Below are 20,583 nucleotides of genomic sequence, written 5' to 3' on the forward strand. Positions count from 1 at the left end.
CCCCCCCCCCTTCCTTCCTGTTACCTCACTGGGCCCTTGCTGAAACCTGCTTTGTGCCAGGCACTGTTAGGACCCGGGACACACAGGGTAGACAAGACAGAAGTGGGTGCTGTCAGTCTAGCCAAGAGGAGTGATATTAAATTAAAATAATACAGATGCGTCAAGTACAGTTTAGGGACAAACCCATAGAGATTAAATCCTTATGGGGGTTCACGAGCAGGAAGGCTTATCTTCGGCAATAGGCCGGGGAAGCGCTTGATCGCAAAAAGGTTTCCCTTCATTTGGATCTTAAAGAATAGGAACGGTGTCCACGCGGCAGAAAAGGGAGCCCCAACCGTGTGGGGCGGGGAAGGGCCTTTGTCTGAAGTGTATGTGCAGGAACGGGGGTGACTGGCGAGTGGCAGGTGGTTTGGGGCGGACGTGAGGGAACCTGGCAGATCAAAGCGGGCAGGCTGGCCTTGAGTTGGGAGGGAGGGCGGGAAATTTTAGGGGAAGAGAATTAAGCATATCTGCCTTCCATGCTAACTGTAATTAAGATGTGTGCGTGTCTGTAAAATTGAAGAAGTAGAGGAGACAGGAGGATTGGACATGCCCGTCACCGGTCATCTATCACACAGGACGCTTGAACATTCCGGAAGAGTCACCGCGAGATGGCTTTGCTTTCAGAAAATGTAACTTGTGAATGTTGTAAATGGATTCACGCTCTAATGTTTTGAAATGGGGTGTTTCCCCCTTATAACTGCAATATGGTTTGACTTGTAGTTTGAATCCTTCACATCTGCTGCAGACAGTCGGCCATCTTTGCAGACAAGAGTGCTGAGTAACTTACAAGGATTTCAGGCAATGACCGCCGTAGAGCGAAAGGAAACTTTCTTAGGCAGTGGAATTGTACTTAGGCTTGGTTGTGGTGGTGAACGCACAGCCCCGCACATTTACCCAAACTCGTCCACCGGGTACACCTCGAATCAGTGAATTTTATGGTATGTAATTGATACCTTGATAAAAGTGGGATGGGCTGTGGAGAAAAATGCAAGTGGAAATGTTATGGAATGTGAAAACCTCCTACATCCATAGCTACCTGTCTAGGAAATCAAACGTGCCTTTTTAAAACAGCGAAGTGGCTCAGAAGAGCGTGTACCTGTAAGGGACAAGAATTAAGGTGAACCCAAATTCATACGTTGCTTGTTACCTAGGCCCTAACATTTTTAGCTTTTTCGTTTTCATCAACCGTAGATCACACTTAATAAAAAATGACACAGGCTAAATAAAAATGACACAACTTAGATGTTCCTAAAACTGTTACTAAGGTAAATGTCTGCCGTAATAAAATAGTATTTATCACGGTGACTGTCCAGACCTGATTTTTCTTCTAACTCTTTTGACTTTGTTTTTTGGTTATTATTATTATTTTTTTTGGCTGCTCTGTACAGCTTGCAGGATCTTAGTTCCCCAACTAGGGATTGAACCTGGAGCTGTGGCAGTGAAAGTGCAGAGTCCTAACCCCTGGGCCACCGCAGAATCCCCCACCACCACCCTTTTTTGTGCACCGTCACGACTTTGAATGACGGTTCGTGGAGGTGCCCTTGGTTCACAGGTGGACGGTCACGAGGGACCATTGCTCCTACTAGCAGCTCAAAAGGAGGGGGGCGCAGAAAAGTAATTAAAATCGTTGTTTTAAACTCCGCAGATGCTCCCCCATGTAAATGAAATCCCTTCCCTAGCATTCTTGTCATAGCCTGCAGAGTGCGTATCAAAGTGAGCACTGACATATGTTTGCATTTTGCAAAAATTACTGTCTTCCTTGATTTCTAGACCAGGGCTCAGCAAACTACAGCCCAAGCGCCCAATCCCCTGGGCCAGCGTTCGGGAAGCCTATCCTGGTGCACGACTGTGGGTTGGTCCCTGCAGGCTTGGTACCAAGGGGTATCTCATCGTTTTGTTTTGTTTCAGATGATGATGATCTAGTTGGGGAGAGACATGCCACGCCAAGGATGAAAACTTCAGGAGTAGCTTTTAATACCCAAAGTGGATAGAAAAGTGAGAGAGAAGGAAGTTGGGAAGGGAGGTCCCATAAAGCACAGCTTCCTAACACTGGCGTGACATCCAGATTGCCTGGGAGGTGTTCTGTCAGACACAGATTTGCAGGCAAGCATTTCCTCCCCGGTCCCTACCTCCATCTGCCCAGGCCTGGCTTTCTGATGGAGTAAGTCTGAGGAGAGCTTAGATTCGTGTGTCTAAAATCATCATCTGCATTCTTCAGAATAGTCTCGACAAGAATTGGAGGGGGGGTTGGTTTGAAGAAATAAGGTTGGCTGTGAATACAAGATGATTGTCGGATAATGGGGATTGCCTGTATATCCTCTCTCACATATTCAGTGGATATTTTCTTACCTAAAAAACTTTAGGACTTCCCTCGTGGCGCAGTGGTTTCAGAATCCACCTGCCGGGCAGGGGACATGGGTTTGATCCCTGGTCCGGGAAGATCCCACATGCCGCGGAGACACTAAGCCCGTGCGCCACAACTACTGAGCCTGCGCTCTAGAGCCCGAGAGCCACAACTGTTGAGTCCGTGTGCCACAACTACTGAAGCCCGTGTGCCTAGACCCCGTGCTCCGCAACAAGAGAAGCCACCGCGGTGAGAAGCCCGCGCACCGCAACAAAGAGTAGCCGCCGCCTACCGCAACTCAAGAAAGCCCACGTGCAGCAACGAAGACCCAGTGCAGCCATGCGTAGACAGATAGATGGATAGATAGATAGCTTGCTTTAAAACCAAAAAATAAAACTAAAAATGTTGCCCGGCTCTCCGCAGTAAGGGCAGGGGTGGTTCTGGGTGGGAGGGAAGGGCAAGGGGTTGCGTATCTGCAGCATTCTAGTTTTTCTTCTTTTTGGAAACTTTGGAAACGAGTACGGAAAGGGTAACTTTATTCCTGGGAGGGTAGTAAAGCCTCTGATGTTTGTTACAGTTTGCTCCGTTCTTTTCTGTGGGTTTGGGATACTTTGTTTGTTTGTTTGTTTTTGCGGTACGCGGGCCCCTCACTGCTGTGGCCTCTCCCATTGCGGAGCACAGGCTCTGGACGCGCAGGCTCAGCAGCCATGGCTCACGGGCCCAGCCGCTCCGCGGCACGTGGGATCCTCCCGGACCGGGGCACGAATGCGCGTCCCCTGCATCGGCAGGCGGACTCTCAACCACTGCGCCAGCAGGGAAGCCCTGGGATACTTTCTAATGTATCCACTTAGCTCCCTAGACAGCCTGGTCTACTATCGAACAGGATGCATGGTCTCCTGTGGGCGTAGCAGGGGCTGTAGGTCAGAGGCAGGTGGGGCTGCTTTCGAGAGCCTCCCCGCCTGTGGCTTGCGTTTTGTTCCGCGCTTCGGGTGCCTTCTGCTCAGCTGTTGGTTGACCAGGGCTGACTGTGTGGGACCGGCTTGGCTGCCTTTGTGTGCAGCTGAGCCGAGGGGTCTGAGTGCCCATCTGAGGAGGTAGCAGCTCCGCACTGGGACTGGGAGGTCACTGTGGATCCCTGAGGACCCTCTTCTGTCCTCCAGCTTCACAAGACAGATCGTGTCCCGCCTGATTGCCGAGTCAGCTTACGGCACACACTCAAATTGTCACCTATGACAGGGGGCCCAGCGTTGCTGATGGCCAGCCCCGCCTCTCCAGACATGTTAATCCAATCAGTTTGGCCAGTTGTAAGAGAATTTCAGATCGGTGTCAGGCTTGCCCAAAAGACTGTGTGTAATGTATGTTTTTAGCAAAGCAAGTAAGAGAAAGGCAGAAGAAAACTTGGCTAAAAAAATCACATGAAAATAGCATTTTTATTCCGTTAGTCTACGGTGATATGATTCTCTTCTTCTGAAAAATAATTTTGCAACAGAAACCGGTCTGGAGCTTTGATTGGCAGAGGGGATTTGCCTGATTTCTGTCAAAACAAAAACAAAACCTCCAAGGGTCACATCTTGGGACGAAGAATGAAGGTCTCTAGCGACAGAAGTAAGAAAGGCCTGGAATAGATTCTCGAAACATGTTCTGAAAACGTAGCGCTGGATACTTGAGGGGCTGTCCCAGGTGATCATCTCTGGATCCAGGTGTTCTCTGTTACTGGAAACCAGCCCCTCAAGAAATCAGTGCCTTTACACATTTGGTTTTGGATCATCTGTGAGTGGCGTCTTTTCATCTGTTCTTCCCACTTAACCACAAATGACATCAGTCTCTCTAATTCGAGTTCTTTCCTCTTACCATCCAAGTTCCTGCAAGCCAAAATAAAACCCAAAGGAAGCAGGAAACCTTTTTATCCATCTGTTAAGACACGGAAGGAGTAACATTTCATCTGGTTTTGTAAAGTAAGTGCTTTCCCCACGTGGCATTAGAATCGCGGAAGGGAGAGCCTGCTTGGGGGCTGGTGCAGAGGAAGCTTCGCTGGAGAGGTTGCAGGGAAGAAATGACCGGGGACTTCCCCGGTGGTCCAGTGGTTAGGACTCTGCACTCTCACTGCCGAGGGCCGGCGTTCAGTCCCTGGTCGGGGAACTAAGGTCCTACAAGCTGCACCGTGCAGCCGAAAAAAAAAGAGAAAAGAAAAATGAGTAAGTGAAGCATGATTCCGGCTACCGTCTTCCCTGAAGGTGGTCCTCCAGGATACACACTGGGAGCTGAACTTGTGGACACGGCCCTCCTGCATCGTCACTGGCATATCTGTGCATTCATTTGGTCAGTGTTGGTTTTGTGCCTGGAAACAGAGAGAAGGACAGTCGGACAGCCTGTGCCCTTGGGGGGCTCCCCATGTGGGAAATGCCAGGGAAAACTGGTGTCTCCTGGGAGAAAAGTGGTAACGCCGTCATTCCAGGGCATCCGTGCTGTTTGAACGGACTCTCATGTGTTTCTGTCCATTGGTGAGTGGATTGGTTGGTCAGCTGGTTTACGGCCTCTCTTGGGTTCCCACGTCTTGCCCCCCATCTCATTGGGCTTGTATGAGGTGCCGTGTAGACAGACGAGCCTGCAGTTCCCCAAGGCGATGGGTGGCTGCTGGGGATTCCTTGGGGGACAGGAAGATCCCTGGCGACACCAGGGGCTCCTTCAGGAGACCTGCACGTGGAATGGTGTGGGTGTCCCGTGTCCCCCCAGCCCCCTGGCCCTGTGCTAAGGCCTGGTGGTCCTCCGGCTTCAGAGAACCTGAGTGGCGATGCCCGATACCTCCCAACACGCCAGTGTCCCTGATCGTTAACAAACAGTTCGACACTTCACAAAATCACCGTGATTCACACCTGCAGCCAACAGACGTGCGGTTTCTAGGAACCTCGGACTGTGACTCAAGTCCTTGGTGGAAGCGTGTCTCTGTTGGAAGGCAGCCCCTCGGGTCTCACCAGCTGTCAGGCAGTTTCACTCTGCAGACAGCGCAGGCCCCGGACCCTGGGTCTGCAGCACGTTCTCAAGCACACTTCTCGGAGCACCCAGCCGCCCGGTCCATGGCTGACCTTGGCGGTGTGTTGGCCATGTGTACAGCCTAAGTGGTGGTATCCGCTGGAAGCTCTCTCTGTCTCCCCCTCTCTCTGTTGTTGCAGTGAGGCAGTTCCACTGCACGGAGTTCTGGTGGTGCCCTTCGTACCCACAGATGCCCCGGGGTGGGTGGGGGGCTGCCGCTGGGATGCCCTTCCCCGCTCGGGGGCCTGTGCTGTGCCGTGCTGTGGGGAGAAGGTACACAGGGTGTCGGTATCGCGGGGACCTGCTTTGGGGTCTGCGCGGCCGCACGCCGGCCCCTTCCTGGTGGGTGCCAGGTGTAGCATCCGGCTGGTAGGAAGCCCCACTCCGGTCCTTCCACACCAGGGGCTTTGTCTGCCTCTGCCCCCGCCCACAGCGACCCCATGTGGCCTGTGGTTCACCCGGGGAGGTTAGGGAATGAACCTCCGTGGGGGCACAGTCACTTGCCCGACGGCACATAGCTAGTAAGTGATTCTGCGCCTGCAAGTGGGTGCCCGAGGGAGCCCCAGTCGGGCGTGGCCTAGTTCTCTCTAGCCGCCTCAGGCCCCAGAGCACGTTAGGAGTAACAGCCTCCAGCCGTAGCTGTGGGCACAAGTCACACTTGGCCGTGCGTCCTCTTCTGATCATTGATTCCAGAAGTACTTAGGAAGGGAGGGAGGGAGCCTGTGTGAGTTAAGTTGTCCAAAGAGTTGGAATTTTTCTCTTTTCTTTGGTGAGGATAATTGCTCACCCTGTTTACAGAGGTGTGCTAACTTAGTGATCCCAGGGAGATCCAGAAACACTTGCTTATGTTGGGAATGTTCACATGCAAGCTCATGTGAACCCTGCTGCCTGCATCTCCGAAAAAATGCGTTTTCCCTCCTTACCTTTCTGCCCGGGGACCGAAAGCCACGAATGCATTTGTGCATGTAACAGACGTCCAGGCCGTGGTGTGACTCAGTGCACGTAGCTAACGATGGCCCGCGAGGCCCTGGAGAAGAAAACCTGGCTCCCTGTCTCCGTCGAGGTGCTCACAGCCCCAGGGTGAGAGTGGAGACCAGTGAACAGTACAGTCATCAGAGAGAGTGACCAGCCCTGTGCTAGGGGCTACCCGGAGGCCGGGAGACCGCAGGGCTTGCGGAGCCGCGGGCCTGTGTGACGGCAGGGCAGCTGTGCAGAAGATGGGGCGGCAGGGAGCAGAACGCTGGCACCCGAGGACACAAGGAGCCCAGTGACGTCACGGGCTCGTCAGGAACAGATGGCATCTGGAGATAGAGCTGCCGCCTCTCAGGGATGCAGCCTGTGCTTAGACACAGGGCTGGCCGTCTCCACACCATGATCAGAAGTGGAGACTTGAGGGCTTCCCTGGTGGCGCAGTGGTTGGGAGTCCGCCTGCCGATGCAGGGGACACGGGTTCGTGCCCCAATCCAGGAGGATCCCACATGCCACGGAGCGGCTGGGCCCGTGAGCCATGGCCGCTGAGCCTGCGCGTCCGGAGCCTGTGCTCCACAACGGGAGAGGCCGCAACAGTGAGAGACCCACGTACTAAAAAAAAAAAAAAAAAGTGGAGATTTGAATCAGAGCAGTGTTGACGGGATTTCAAGAGCATTTGATACATAACTTATAATTGTTTTTTTTAATTACATTTTTTGGGGCTGTTAACAGTGGTTTGTGTCCTCTCGCAGGGTGTTTGCACTACCGAAAAGTGTTGAAGGTGGCCTTTCCTGCGCTCTTCCCCCTTCAGATTAGCTGTGTTGCCCTCTGCAGTCCTGTCGCGGACCTTTCTCCTCCCCGTGTCCTTCACAGCATCCAGTCGGCCTGCTGGGCTCCAGCCCCCAGAGGGGGCTGCGGGTCTGTGGAATCCTCAGCCGCTGAGAACCTGCTGCCTGTCCTCCCTGCCCTGGGAGCTGCTGTCTCCTTGGTAACAGGTCCTGAGTGTGTTCCACAGGGGAATGAGCACCCGAAGCCGTATATCGCGGCTGCCTTTGCAGTTCTCCTTTGCGCTGCTGACTCCCCGCTCCTGGGTCCACCCTGGAGTGCATGCAGGGAGATACTTAGTTGCTTACTCGCCCGTGCAGAGTCCTTAACTCATTGTATATTCTTGGTCTTTACGTCTGGATCTTGCTATCACCATTGACTATCCGTGAAGATACAATAGAAGGGGATATACATGCATACACACAGATACCACACAGACACACGTGCGACACATGTGATATGTAAACACACACATTATCCATGTTATGTACAAACTAGTCACTTGGAACCTATTAGAAACACAGGTTGGAATATGACCCCAGTAGAACCCCAAATTCCCGCCTTTAGTCCTCCTTTCTTTGTGAGCTGGATTTCCTGAATTCTTACCAGCTGGGACAGTAAGAACCAATTCGTGCTTTTATGGCTTTCACTTTGCAAGTTCGGGAGGAAGCCAAGAAAAAATCAGGGGTGGAGGACAAACTTGGCCCAGAAATTGCCATGTGAAGTTAGATGTGGGGTGGGCCACAGGGGACCAGCTGTGCTCCTCCAATGAGAAGTGGCCAGGCAGCCCTCACTTAGAGAATGCCCTCGGGTCCTGCGAAGGCTGCCGCGCTAGTAAGGCAGGAAGGAGCCCGGGGCACCTGCTGATGACAGAGGGTCTTTTGCTCTGAGTCACTGTCCCACTCTCAGTGGGGCTTTGCTCCTGCAGGTGTGACCTCTGCCTTCTCTGGGTAGATCTTAGCGTGTCCTGTCTAAGGCACTTTGCAAGTAGAGCTCCTTTTATTTTTATTTATTAAATTTACTTTTGGCTGCATCGTGTCTTCGTTGCTGTGCGCGGCCTGTCTCTAGTTGTGGCGAGGCGGGGGGGGGGGCCTACTCTTGGTTGCAGTGTGCGGGCTTCTCATTGCCGTGGCTTCTCTTGTTGTGGAGCACGGGCTCTAGGCATGCGGACTTCAGTAGTTGTGGCACAGGGGCTTAGCTGCTCCGCGGCATATGGGATCTAACCGGACCAGGGCTTGAGCCCGTGTCCCCTGCATTGGCAGCCAGATTCTTAACCACTGCACCACCAGGGAAGTCCCTAGAGCTCCTTTTAAATTAACATATTAAATATGAACCCAGATGGCCCAAGACGCTTAGATTTTAGCAGTAAATTGTAGCTGATCTAATTCTCCGTTTTAATGAGGTGGTGGCTATTCATTTAGTAGGTACCAGGTGCTTTCGTGTGGGTCTGGGGATGCTAGAGTTCAAGAGTTTTATAATCAAAAAAGTTCAAGTGTTCCTCAACTCTTTGAAGTGCAAGATGGGGGAGGCGTTCATGAATTGTCATAAATTAGGTTTTACTGTCTTAAGAGGCACTATAGTTTCAATGGAAGGGAGGCACGAGGTTTGCTTTTCCGCGGCAGGCCAGATGAAGTAGTGTGTGACAGGGCATCTGAGCTGTGAGTCACACTTCTCCCACTGTTGTCCATTTGATGACGTCTGAATGCCATTCTGTCTTTTGTAACCAGACAGCTGCTGTGTATTGTTCTCTAAACCATCCATTACATTGTTTGGGTTATTTTGATAACTTCTAGTTTAATGTTGTCAACGCAAATAATCGAAAAACAATCTGTAACAGGAATAGAAAAGAGTTTTATCTGAGCCAAACTGAGGACTACAGCCCAGAGAAGCCTGCTTCCCAGAGTAGTCTGAGGAACTGCTCCCAAGAAGCATGGCGTTCGGCACAGCTTTACGTCTTGTCAAAAACAAAGAACGTTAAACAAGTCGGGAATACATCGCTTCACAGTTTCAAAACAGACCAGCACGTACACAGCGAGTCAGTGTGGCCTTGGCACCTGGGAAAGGGAGTCTTAGCATTGAAGGAGCGCCCGCATGGGCTTTCCGGGAACAGAAGCATTTAATCTTTATTTTTAACATGGACGTTCTTTACTTGTGGTCAGTGCGCCCTTTTCTTTAATAATTAATGCAGATGTACAGTGTATGTTTGCTAGGCCACAAACAGGCTGTTTAAGTTAGCATAAAATTCAAGTTAACTTATGTGTAAGCCGGAATGACTTCCCCAGACCTCAGTAAGTTAGCATTTCTTTCATCAATGTGTGCCCAGTACAGATTAAAAAAATAAAAATAAACAACACCTAACTTCCCCGAGCTGGGTTAATATTGTCTTAATTTGGAAGCAGAGAACAAACCTCTGCCCCCTTTTAGGGTCTGGCTCTCTTCTGTCCTCCTGCAGATGCTGAGCCCTTGCAGCTGCTGTCTCTGGGCTGGAGGTAGTGCCAGTGGGGAGTGTGGCCCCAGCTGGCTGATGGGGGAAGGAAGGGGAGTTGGGGGTGGTCCATGGTCTACTCTCGACCAGCCATTGAACCTGGAAGGGACCTTTCTCCTGAGGACATAGCAAGAGAGACATGCAACGAGCAGTTGACTCTGAGTACAGCTGCCTGGATGGGGTTGGGACATCTGTAATGCCCAGGCCTGGTATCGTGTCCCGGGAGGAGGACACACGTCCAGGGCCCCAAGGGGTTGCCAGGGTGTGTGGGGACGAGGTCTTCTATCCCACTTGTTTCGCAGTAGGTTACATCTCTTACTGGCACTTGTGCTCTACCTACTGGGTCTCTGATTGCTGCCCTTTTTAGGGTCTCCTTTAACAGCTCTGAGGGTGTCTTAACAGAGAACAGCTCTTCCTGTGAACGGAAAGGTCAGTCAGAGGCTCATTTTATTATTCAGTCAGGTCGGAAGAAAGTGTGTCAGCGAAAGCAGCAAAGGCGTGGCCGGCTGACTTGTTGCGAGTTTGATGGTTATTATAACGCCCACGAGCTGTAGCTTCGGCACAGCTATACGTGCATGTGGAGCATGCCTGCATGTGTTTTGCAGGTGTGTGTGTGTGTGCGCGCGCGCGCATGTAAGTACGTTTCAGGGAAAGAGAGAAATGGATACGGATGTGGAAATGGATGAGTATGGAAAGATCAGTGTCGCACTGCAGCTTCCAAAACGAAGCCTCTGTTTTTCTTCTATTTAACGACAGACTACTGATTTTAAAGTTTATCAGTTTACTTGCTGCCCGTCTTAGAAAGTTCCGTCCCTTTGTATATGGCAATTTCCCGAAATAAACCACGTGAAAATATTGTTGCAACATGAAGTAAACATTTCTGAATATCACAGTTTGAGGATTTCTACACACATTGTTTTTTTAAATGTTTGTGTGAATTATATTTTGCCCCCAAATTGCAGTCTGTGTGTACACGTGTGTGTGTCTGTAACGTGCGTACCTCCTGTCCTGTGGTATGACACGCCAGCGTACTGGCGAATGTCCAGTGTGGGTTTGGCGTTGATGCCTTGTGTTAGGAATCGCAGCGGGGACAGGCGCAGGCAAACGTATGTGGATTGAATTTCTTAACATGACTGAAGGAGGTTATGGAGACGTGGGTGTAGTCCTGTTTGGGGAGAAGATGTTAACTGGAACCGTTGGCTCATTTTTCTTCCCTTCTCCCCTAGACAAGCAGATGCCCCGTGTGCAGAAGACAGTCCAGGAGCGCAGCGGGACCCCCAGCAGCCGTCCCAGGTCTCTGAACCAGCTGGCTCCCGGGAAGCTCCCGAGGTGCCCCCGGAGGGCCGTGGCCGGGCGGGGACCCTTCCTTGCGATTACAGATACCCGGAGGAACGCGCGCCCGCGGACCGGCCTGCCGCCCCGCACGCCCGGGGGCAGGAACCCCGGCCCCTGAGCGCCGCCCCGCTCTCCCGGAGGCCCGCCCCACAGAGGCCGCCGCCACCCAGGCGTGAGCCCAGGCCCTTGGCGGGCGCACCTGCGCCTGCTCACCTGGGCGCGCCCGGCAGGCCCCGCCCCCTGGCCCCGGAGGTGTGCTCGTGCTCGGACCGCCCGGCCCTCGCCCGCTGCAGCCCCGGCGCCTCGGCGGAGAAACCGAGCGCCGCCCGGCCCGCGGCAGATGGCCCGCGGGCTGCGGGGGAGCCGGCCGGGCAGCATGTAGACGAGCGCGCAGGCTGGCCCCGGCGGGAGGCGCCCCTCCTTTCCAAGTTCCGGCCCTTGCAGACCTCCGCCATGGAGACCTCGCGCTCCCCGTCGCCTCAGTTCGCGCCGCAGAAGCTGACGGACAAACCCCCGCTGCTCGTCCAGGATGATAATTCCACCAGGTACTGTCTCTGGACGGCGGCCTGAGGCCTTCTTCCCCTCTGCCGGCCCCCTTCCACCGTGGGAGGCTTTCAGCGCTCCTTTCCTGGGTGGTGAACCACTGCCGCCTTGGCTCCCGGCTCCCCGTCCTGGAGTTTAAGTGGGTCCTGGGGGCTGACATGGGGGAGAACCCACCACTCGAATGGTCAGCTGGATTGTTAACTTGCTGGGGGCTTTCCTGCCCCACAGGGGGTGAGGGAGGTAAAGGAGGGAGTAGACTGTCCCCTGGTCCTGTTCCCAAGCCCGACAGGTTGGTAGCTGCGTTACCTACAGGCTTCTGCACAGCGGGGCTGGTTTTACCAGCTGAGTTCTGTTTGTAATCAAGTTTAACCTAAGCATGAGACTTTCAAGCAAAATCGGTGTTTTTCGTGATGTCCAGTATTTCCACATGCCTTTTTTTCTAGTTCTTTTTATATGAAAAGGCTGAGGTGGTGTCTACCTTTTATTAAAGCAGAGGAAAACTCGATCCTGTCCCATGGTGCTGTCCTCAGGGTCACCGGCATGGGATTGTCAGTTGTGCCCACTGAGCCACTGGTGAATGCTGTCAGGCAGGGACCAGTCAAGAAATGAGAAATAGAAGGGGGGGAATTTTCTTCTCATTCTCTAGAGCACTGGTTCTCAGCCGGGGGGGTGGCATTGCGGCCCCCAGGAGGACACTGGGCCGTGTCTGCAGACGTTTTGGGCGTCACAGGTGTTGGGCGTGGGGCTTGTTCCTCGGCTCCTGGCATCTGTTGGGCGGAGGCCAGGGGTGCCGCTTAGTATCCTACAGTGCCCAGGACGGCCCCCCAGCAAAGAATTCGCTGGCCCTGCATGTCAGTACCGTCTGATATAGTAGCTACCAGTCGCACGTGGCCATAGCGATATAAGTTAATGAGAATGAAATGAAACCCGTTGCTCAGTTGCGCTCTCTGGGGCTAGTGGCTACCACCCTGGACAGCCCAGATGATGGCTGACTTCATCATCATGGAAAGTTCTGCTAGATCTCCCCGCTGTAGAGTCTTGAACTTTGTTTTTTTTTTTTTAACCCTTAAGATAACTTGACAGAGAGGAAACAGTACTGATAGCGTCCTGGGTCTCCGTGCGTGGCATGGCCAAATGCGGCTGCACCTGCGGGCCGGCACTGTTCTGCATCGTTCAGAATGCAGGTGTCACTTAGAGATCCTTTCTGTTGGCAATGTTGTTCAGCCCTGAAAGGGAGGAGAAGCGATGAAGTAGTTTGTGTGGTTGGTGGAGTGTGTTGGTACCGCTGTAGGGAAGGTGACCGGGCCCCTCGGGTCTCGGGAGCTGGTTTGGGCACAGCGGGCTCCACGGCTTTGCGGAGAAACAGGGCCACGTGTTTGCTCAGTGCTCACCACGTCTGTAGACTTCAGGAGGTGGGAAGTGGCTCATACTGTACTGAGTTCGGTGTCCCCGTCCCCAGAGCGGGTGTTACCGGTTAGCGTGGGCCTGAGAGAGTGGCATGCCCTTGGCATACACTGCGAACCTGAGGCCGGCGCTCCACACGAGCGCTGGCCGGCTCCATACCCACCATCAGCCACCAACGGGCAGCGAGCGCAACACAGTGGCCGGGGCCTCGCAAGCTGCCTGGTGTTTGGGCACAGCTCAGAGACTCTCTTCTTGTCTGCACGTGTGCTGACTGATTTCTTGAGCACTACCCGCCCCCCTCATCTCCCTCCGCGTTCATCTGTCCCTCCCTCCAGTTACCTCTGCTGGGGAACCAGCCAGGGTGCAGAGCAGCTCCTGTGTCCCTGAGACACGCCTTCCCGAATTCAGGCAGGTCCAGAGCCCTCCCTCGTGCCAGGCCGCGGAAGGGATGCCGCGAGGCAGAAAGTGCAGCCTTCCCACCCTGTGGGGAATTTCAGAGTCATTCACTCCGAATAAAAATGCCTCAACTCCTGTTGCAAAGCCAGGAAGCTTACTATGAAAAAACTTCTAAAATTTTGAGGGTTTTGCTGGTTTACAACATGGAGACAATGCCCAGCACCACGGGCGAGTGAAAATGAGAGATTTCATTGCGCCCAGCAGTGTTCCCAGGAGATTTCCTGGGGCCGGTTTCTGGGTTTGGGAGCGTGTGTGAGCATGGAGCTGGGGGGCTGCTTCGGGGTCGTTCGGACAGTCTTGCGGTCACCTCGGGCATCTTGTGGTTGGAGAATCTCCTTGTGGGGGTTGTGGTTTATCAGACCCAGGATGGCATGTGGGCTGAGGGCTCCCTCGGGACTGGGTGTGTGAGCACAGCGGGTTGGACTGCTTGCTGTGGGGGGCTGGGCCCCTGTGGGCGGCCGGCAGCTCACCTGGACGGAGCCCGCGCTCTGGGAGGAGCCGCTGCACGGAGAGGGGGCCAGGCCCGGCACAGCCCGCATCCTCCATCCCTCCTGGTCCGGCTTACCATGAGGAACGGGTGAGGTTACCATGAGGAACGGGTGAGGTCTGGCTGCGGTAAGGTCTTGTCCACTGTGTTTTGTCTTCACTTTGAGGTAGAAGTTCATCAGACTTCTTAAATGTGAAAGTCTGCCTAGGTTTCAAGAGGAGAGATCATTTGTGCTTAGAAATGACCAGGAAGAGATGCTTTGTTGGAAAGTATAGGACAACCTGCGGAGGATTTGTTTTTGTTTTTACCTCGTGTCTTCCTTCGCTGGAAATTAAGTTTCCCCACGAATCGGGCCGGGGGAGATGCAAATACAGGCTGACTTTGAAGTCCCTAACAGGAGTTGAGGGTCTCTACGCATGGAATGCAAGGAATGGAATGAAGAGGGGTTCTTGTTTGTGTGTCCTTGCTTTGATAAGATGCCAGAATTTTCCTTCGGAAGTTCAGCATGTCTCAGCAGTATTATGCACGGAGTGACAGCCTTTTGAAATTTATTCACTAAGAAGGCACGACAGGGACTATATATGACCACCTAGATTAATAAACAAACACCTCTGCTCTCAGTGGTTTCTGCTGGAGGAGAGAAGAAAATAAAGTTATTTCATTGTAGCCTGCGTGCCCCACCCTTAGGAACAAGGAAAGAACCGTAATGTGTTGTGTTATGCCCCTTGTGCACCATAAGATTACGTCCATTCGGATCATAGAAATGGTTTTACGCTGAGTTAGGAACAAGTCGGGGTGTTGGTTGTATGATTTTGGCCTGTCTTTTGCCTTCCCTCCTGGCTACCAGCAGATGGCTCTCTTTCTCCAATTTGTCCTTCAAGGGTATTTGAAATGGATTTGTGTCCCAGCGGCCCTGGTCCGGGGGATCCCCCGGCACCAGCCGGCTTTCGGGTGGCCCCTGACGCAGCCCCATTGCCTCGACCAGGCCGTTCCTTTCCGTTTTCTCTTCCATGTGGCTGCTCGAGGTGCCTCCCCCGCTTTCACCGACAAACTTTTTTTATTTTATTTTTTTTTAAAAGGACGCCTGCATGAGTCATTTCCAAGATAGCGCAGGAGCAGCGTGTCCCATGTTCGCTGCTGGATTCTTATCTGTCTGGTATGAAATGCCGTGTGGAGGGCAGCTCGAAGTGTGGGGCAGTGGCAGGCAGGTGGGGTGAGACCCGGGGCGCACGAGGGTCCAAGGACGCTTCCAACCGGGACCAGGACCGGGCGGCGCTCAGCGTCTGCTCAGAACACGGCTGCTTATTCTAAAGGCGTCCTCCGGCCACCGCGAGGACCACGCAGGCACCCAGCTGTGAGAGACGCTGGCTGACGCACCGGCGCTAATTCTGTGAAACACGCCTGTCTGTTGCAGGGCTCCCTTGCAAAAGAAAATCTCACTGAGCAGGCTTCTTACCGTTGGCTCTGCCATTGACCTAAAAACAAATGAGCATCACACTGCCCTTCTATCTGTCAGTAGGCCCACGGATGTGCCTTCAGGCGTGCAGGTGACCGTTGGAAAACGGAAAGACACCTACATGCCCAGGAGGCTTAGGAGATCAAGGTAGGGGTGGCAGGCACTCCTCAACCTGGTCTCCCCATCCTGGGACATGTGACCATGAAGGCTTCTCCCCTGGGGCCGCTGCAGGCCTTTGAGTCAGGCTTCCCAGGCTGTAAGGGGATGCGGAAACCAGCCGATTTCTCATCCAATTTCTAATTCTGGTCTGTGCCTGGGCGTACAGCGTGTCTTTAACAGACGGCCCTTCTCTTTGCAGAATCGAGCGGGTGATGGACAACAACACCACGGTGAAGATGGTGCCCATCAAGATCGTGCACTCGGAAAGCCAGCCCGAGAAGGAGAGCCGCCAGGGCCTGGCCCGCGTCCCGGAGCCACCCGTGCTGCCCAGCGGGCTCGAGCGGGACCAGATCAAGACGCTTAGCACGTCCGAGCAGTCCTACTCCCGCTTCTGCCTGTACAGCCGCCAGGGCGCCGAGCCCCAGCCCCCTGGCACCCTGGTGCCCACGGCCAAGGACAGCCGGGCCTCCACGCCCACACTCAGCTACGTGAAGGCCAAAGAGAGGACTGCCGAAGACCTCAAGTCGGAGGAGCTGGCCCGCGAGATCGCGGGCAAGGATAAGTCCCTGGCGGATATCCTGGACCCCAGCATGAAGATCAAAACCACCATGGACCTTATGGAGGGCATCTTCCCCAAAGACGAGCACCTCTTGGAGGAAGCTCAGCAGCGGAGGAAGCTGCTCCCCAAAATCCCCTCTCCCAGAACCACAGAGGAGAAGTGAGTAGACGCCGCCCTGGTTCTGCCCCCTGGCTGGATGTGGTTTTGCCCGGTGCCTCTTAGGCTTACAAGGGCGAGGGAGTGTATCTGTTGGTCTGTTTTCGTGACTGCTCTTTGGGGATAGATTTCCATAAGTGCTTATGAGCACTCTGGGGCTCTTCTGTCACCCTCCCGAAATTAAAAGCCCATTCTGGGGATGATGACGTCAGGTCCTGGCAAAGATGTGAAAATATACGTTTCCGGAGATGCCCACGGGGCTTCTTCTCATGAGGCGGTGGTTCTCAGCCGGAGGCTGTTGTCTCCCGCCACGGGACAGTTGGCAATGTCGCGATACACTTTCGGTTGCCACCACTGGGAGAGGTGCCCTGGCATCTAGTGGGTGGAGACCAGGGATGCTGCTTGCGGCTCTGCACTGCACGGGACGGCCCCCCATCAAAGAATGGTCCAGCCCCAAGTGTCACTAGTACGGAAGTTGAGAAACTTGTCACAAGAGGGGTGAAAGTTGAGACTACTTCTTAGTATATGTGTTTATGAAAGAGGCTTTCTGTTGTTGCTTATTTAACTGAGGGAGTGAACTTGCTGCAATAGGTTTCGTAAAGAGTGCTTTCCAGCCCGTCCTTCAGTCACCTGCCCACAAAGGTGTATCTGCTCACATCTCTCCTGTTTCTGTACGTGGTCTCCATAAGCATCGTTGACTGACGGTAGGCGGGAGTACCAGGCAGACAGGAAGTCAGGCCGTAGCAAGAGGCAGCAAATGCGGCTGCTGGTAGAAAGGTGCCCGGTGACCTTGGGCGTGCGGCCACGCCTACGGATAGCGGCAGACCTCTCCCCATGGACCTCGGGCTCCCGGCGGATACCATCTGCACTCTCCTCCCTCCGGGGCGAGCCTTCGAGCACCACCTGGCGGGGTGTTTTAGTTCTGACCTCACAACCTACTCCTTCCCCACTCTTGCTGTCTCATCTCTCTAGCTGGTGCCTTTCCGTTAGCACCACCATTTGCCGGTCACAGCCCAGGCTGTGGGACTTGCGGGCACGTCTGTGTGTACGCTCAGAGCTAACGGGTGTTCTGATGTTTTGTTACCCAGGAAGGAGGAGCTGAGTGTGCCGGCAGCCGTGTCCCTGGCCACCAACTCCACCTACTACAGCACATCGGCCCCCAAGGCGGAGCTGCTGATTAAGATGAAAGACCTGCAGGACCAGCAAGAAGCCGAAGAGGATTCAGGGAGTGACGCCGACCACGACCTGTCGGTGAAGAAGGTAGGGGAGCTGCAATTCCAAACGAGAACGCGCCGGCTGGCTGGTAGGCAGGCCGGCCGGGGGCGGCACCCGGCTCCACCCCGACCCTGGGCCCTGCGCTGAGTGCCGTTGGTGTTGGGCTTCTATGTGGGACGCTGACATTTGGGCCTGTGTATTAAGCCCTTTGTGGGTGAGTCTTGTGTTCTAAAATTGGGCCTCTCTGCCAGGGTCTCTTTGCCATCTCTTTGTAATGAGATCCAGTGTCAAATTAGCTAGGTGGCCACCAGTCTCTCTCATTTTAAGGTCAACTGATATGTCTCTTCTACCCCAGTTAAATCCAGAGGGCTTAATTGTATGACCTTCCGCAAGGCACATGTCCTCTTTGACTATCCGTTTCAAATATCTGTGATCATCTGTGATCCGATGATGTTAATTAAATTCAACAGTACATTGTGAAGTGCGTTGTTAACCAAAAAGCATCATCTGTTCAACTCCAAAAACTCACCCAGGCACTTGGGGGTACAGCATAGACAAAACAGACTGGAGTCAGTCTTTATTTCCCTGAAGGCACTTGAGTGCTCACAGAGGAGATGGATAGCCAACATAAAAACAAATATAAAAAAACAAACAGGGCCCCGTGGGCCCCTGCCCCCCACCTGCTCTTGTAAATACAGTTTTATTGCAACACGGCCATTTACATATGGTCTCTGGTAGCTTTCACGCTACACCAGCAGTGTTGAGTAGTTGCAACGGTGGCTGTGTGGTCCCTGACGTTTAAAATATTTACTGTTTGGCCATTTATAGAAGAAGTTTGCCAACCCTTAATGGAGTAGGTCGGGTGGTCAGAAAACTAAAACAGCGTGAAGGACTAGAGAGAGGTAAAGGAGTATGATTGTAGAGAAGGCTCTGATGAGCGGATGATGAACAGAGACCTGGAGTGATGTGAGCGAATGTCTGGTTGATCTGGGGAGGGTCTGGGGGAGTGGGGTTGGGGCAGCAAGTGCAAAGGCCCTGGGGTGGGAGTTTTGTGACACGTGGGGGAAGCAGCAGTGACCAATAGCTGGAGCTGTGTGGACAAGGAAGGGGGAGGATTAGAGAGGAGGTCAGAGGTGAAATAGCGTGTAACCATGAGGTCACGGTAGGGACAAAATTATTGCTATCAGTGCCGATGTCTTCACTACTGTACGAGCTTCAAATCTTCACGGCATGTCAACAGGCCAGACTTGTGACATCTAGGTGTGATTACCTGGTTTTTTTTTTTAGGAAGGATTTAGCATAAAGGGAGAAAGGAATTGCCCAAGGCAGTCAGTTTCAGAGGATAGCATGTGCTGTTGGTTTAATTCCAGGGGCTTTGAGCATGCGTAGTCAGCACCAGGAGAAAAAGGAGGGAACCAGCATTTGGTGCATTTTTCCGTACACTTAGCATCTTGGAAGGGGCTTTCATAAAAAATACCAATTTGCTTTGACAAGACCCTTGCAAAGGATAATGTTTAATACCTCCTCGTATTGTTAGTTGTTTAAAAAATGCCATTGATTGGTTTCAAATATGATAGACAAACCCATTCCAGAAGAAATACCCTAACCCTTGTGTAAAAGAAAGTGACTTTCAATTTAGGAAGTGATAGCCTTTTTTTAATTCAAAAAGGAAATGAAAACTAAGAGTTTTGGTCCTGGGATTTTAGAGGCCCTGTGTCTGGCACAGGGTACCATTTGCTTTCTTCTGGTTGTGTTTTCCACGTTCTTAAAAATAATGAATTTAAAAAAACAAAGTGGTGTTATTCTCATACACCTAGAAAAAACATCCAGTTTGGACAGTTTTAATTTCGTCCACACCCTAGATGCAAAGAACTATGTTCTTTACACCGTGCCTTTGTTTCTCATGATGTACTGAATTTGGGAAGCAGCAGCCTTGGTACCGCTCCTTTCATCTGTCTGGGGCCTCTCCCGATTTCTTTGGGGGCACGAGATGCCGGCTTTGGGATTGACATGAGTCACTGTGAGCTTGCCCCCTGCCCATCACCCCACCAGGATTAACTTCCTAAGCCAGCTGACGCTTTTGGTTCAGTAAGCGTATGTCGGGCACTTTCACCCCAAGCAGGAAATGCTTTAAGCGCTAGGTCAGTGCTGTCGCTGACCCAGTAGTCCTGTTCTCCTGGCTGCGCTGCCTCTGCTGCCTTTCCAGTGCCCTCATATCTATGGTGTCACGCGCTTACGAAGTGTGCACGGGACGAGGAGAAGGGAGGGCTGTGCAGGTGCGCTTGAGAGGACTTGATGGCTCGCTTGATAGGAAAAATGCTGCATGGAGACCCTCTTTGGAAGCATCGTCCTGAGACACAGATCACCCGTATCAGGCATACGAAGTGTAGGGTGCCTCCAGCGCTTCAGCGGGTCTCCCGAGGTGGTTTTTTTTTTTTTTTCCCTCCTGCCCAAATAGTCCCTGGGATGGGGCAGTGTCTACCGAACGGTAGCGGTGAGCTCGGAGCAGCTTCTCATGCACACTTGCAGTCTTGCCGGCAGCGGCTGTGGACAGGCGCCTACTGCATGCCAAGCAGCGGGCTGAGCCTCCGGGGATTTCACCCATCTTTATGTTAACCCTGGAGGTCGCGGCAACTGCTCCCTGCTCAGCTCTGGACACCATCCTGGAGGGTTTCACGAGACTGAGCCTTCTCCCTGCCGAGCCCTGCGGACTCCGTCTGGGGCCAGAGTTTGGAAACTGCCCCAGGACGGGGCGGGGGGGGGGGCGGTGGACAGCACGGACCATTTTCATGGGTCTGTTGTACATAAAATAGTGTTACTCACTGTGGAGCAACAGACTGAGTTTAAAAATCCTAATCGGACTTAACATTCCAACTAATTGTTTAATCCTCATTTGGGTGCGGGCAGCAGAGCACTGCCTCCGTTTTCATCACCCCAGCCTCGGGCTAGCACAGGGATGCGTTGGCCTCCTAAACCCCACGTAACCTGCTGTGTCCGTCGACACGAGGTTGGCGGACTCGTGCAGGGCGGGTGGCAGCAGGGTTCCGAAAAGGACAACGGGTGACTTTGCTTCTCGCCGTTGGCCCTTCACCGCTCACCGTGTCAGGGCGGGCCGCCG

The 20,583-nt window shown here is 53.2% G+C and overlaps 1 protein-coding gene across 7 annotated transcripts in view; it reads left to right on the forward strand.

Moving 5' to 3' along the window:
• Positions 1–20,583, forward strand: part of SHROOM2 (shroom family member 2) — a 134,896-nt gene that overhangs the window by 107,261 nt on the left and 7,052 nt on the right. For 6 of the 7 annotated variants that reach the window (XM_027095558.1, XM_027095561.1, XM_027095557.1 and 3 more), the window contains 3 exons: positions 10,922–11,575; positions 15,735–16,253; positions 17,339–17,510. In XM_027095558.1, the coding sequence (XP_026951359.1) occupies positions 10,922–11,575; positions 15,735–16,253; positions 17,339–17,510 (1,345 nt within the window). The remainder of the gene's footprint in view (positions 1–10,921; positions 11,576–15,734; positions 16,254–17,338; positions 17,511–20,583) is intronic. The other variant, XM_027095562.1, reaches the window with a different exon arrangement.

This window comes from Aethalodelphis obliquidens, unplaced genomic scaffold, assembly GCF_003676395.1.
Source record: "Aethalodelphis obliquidens isolate GAN/ISIS:26980383/991018 unplaced genomic scaffold, ASM367639v1 scaffold91, whole genome shotgun sequence".
NCBI lineage: Eukaryota > Metazoa > Chordata > Mammalia > Artiodactyla > Delphinidae > Aethalodelphis > Aethalodelphis obliquidens.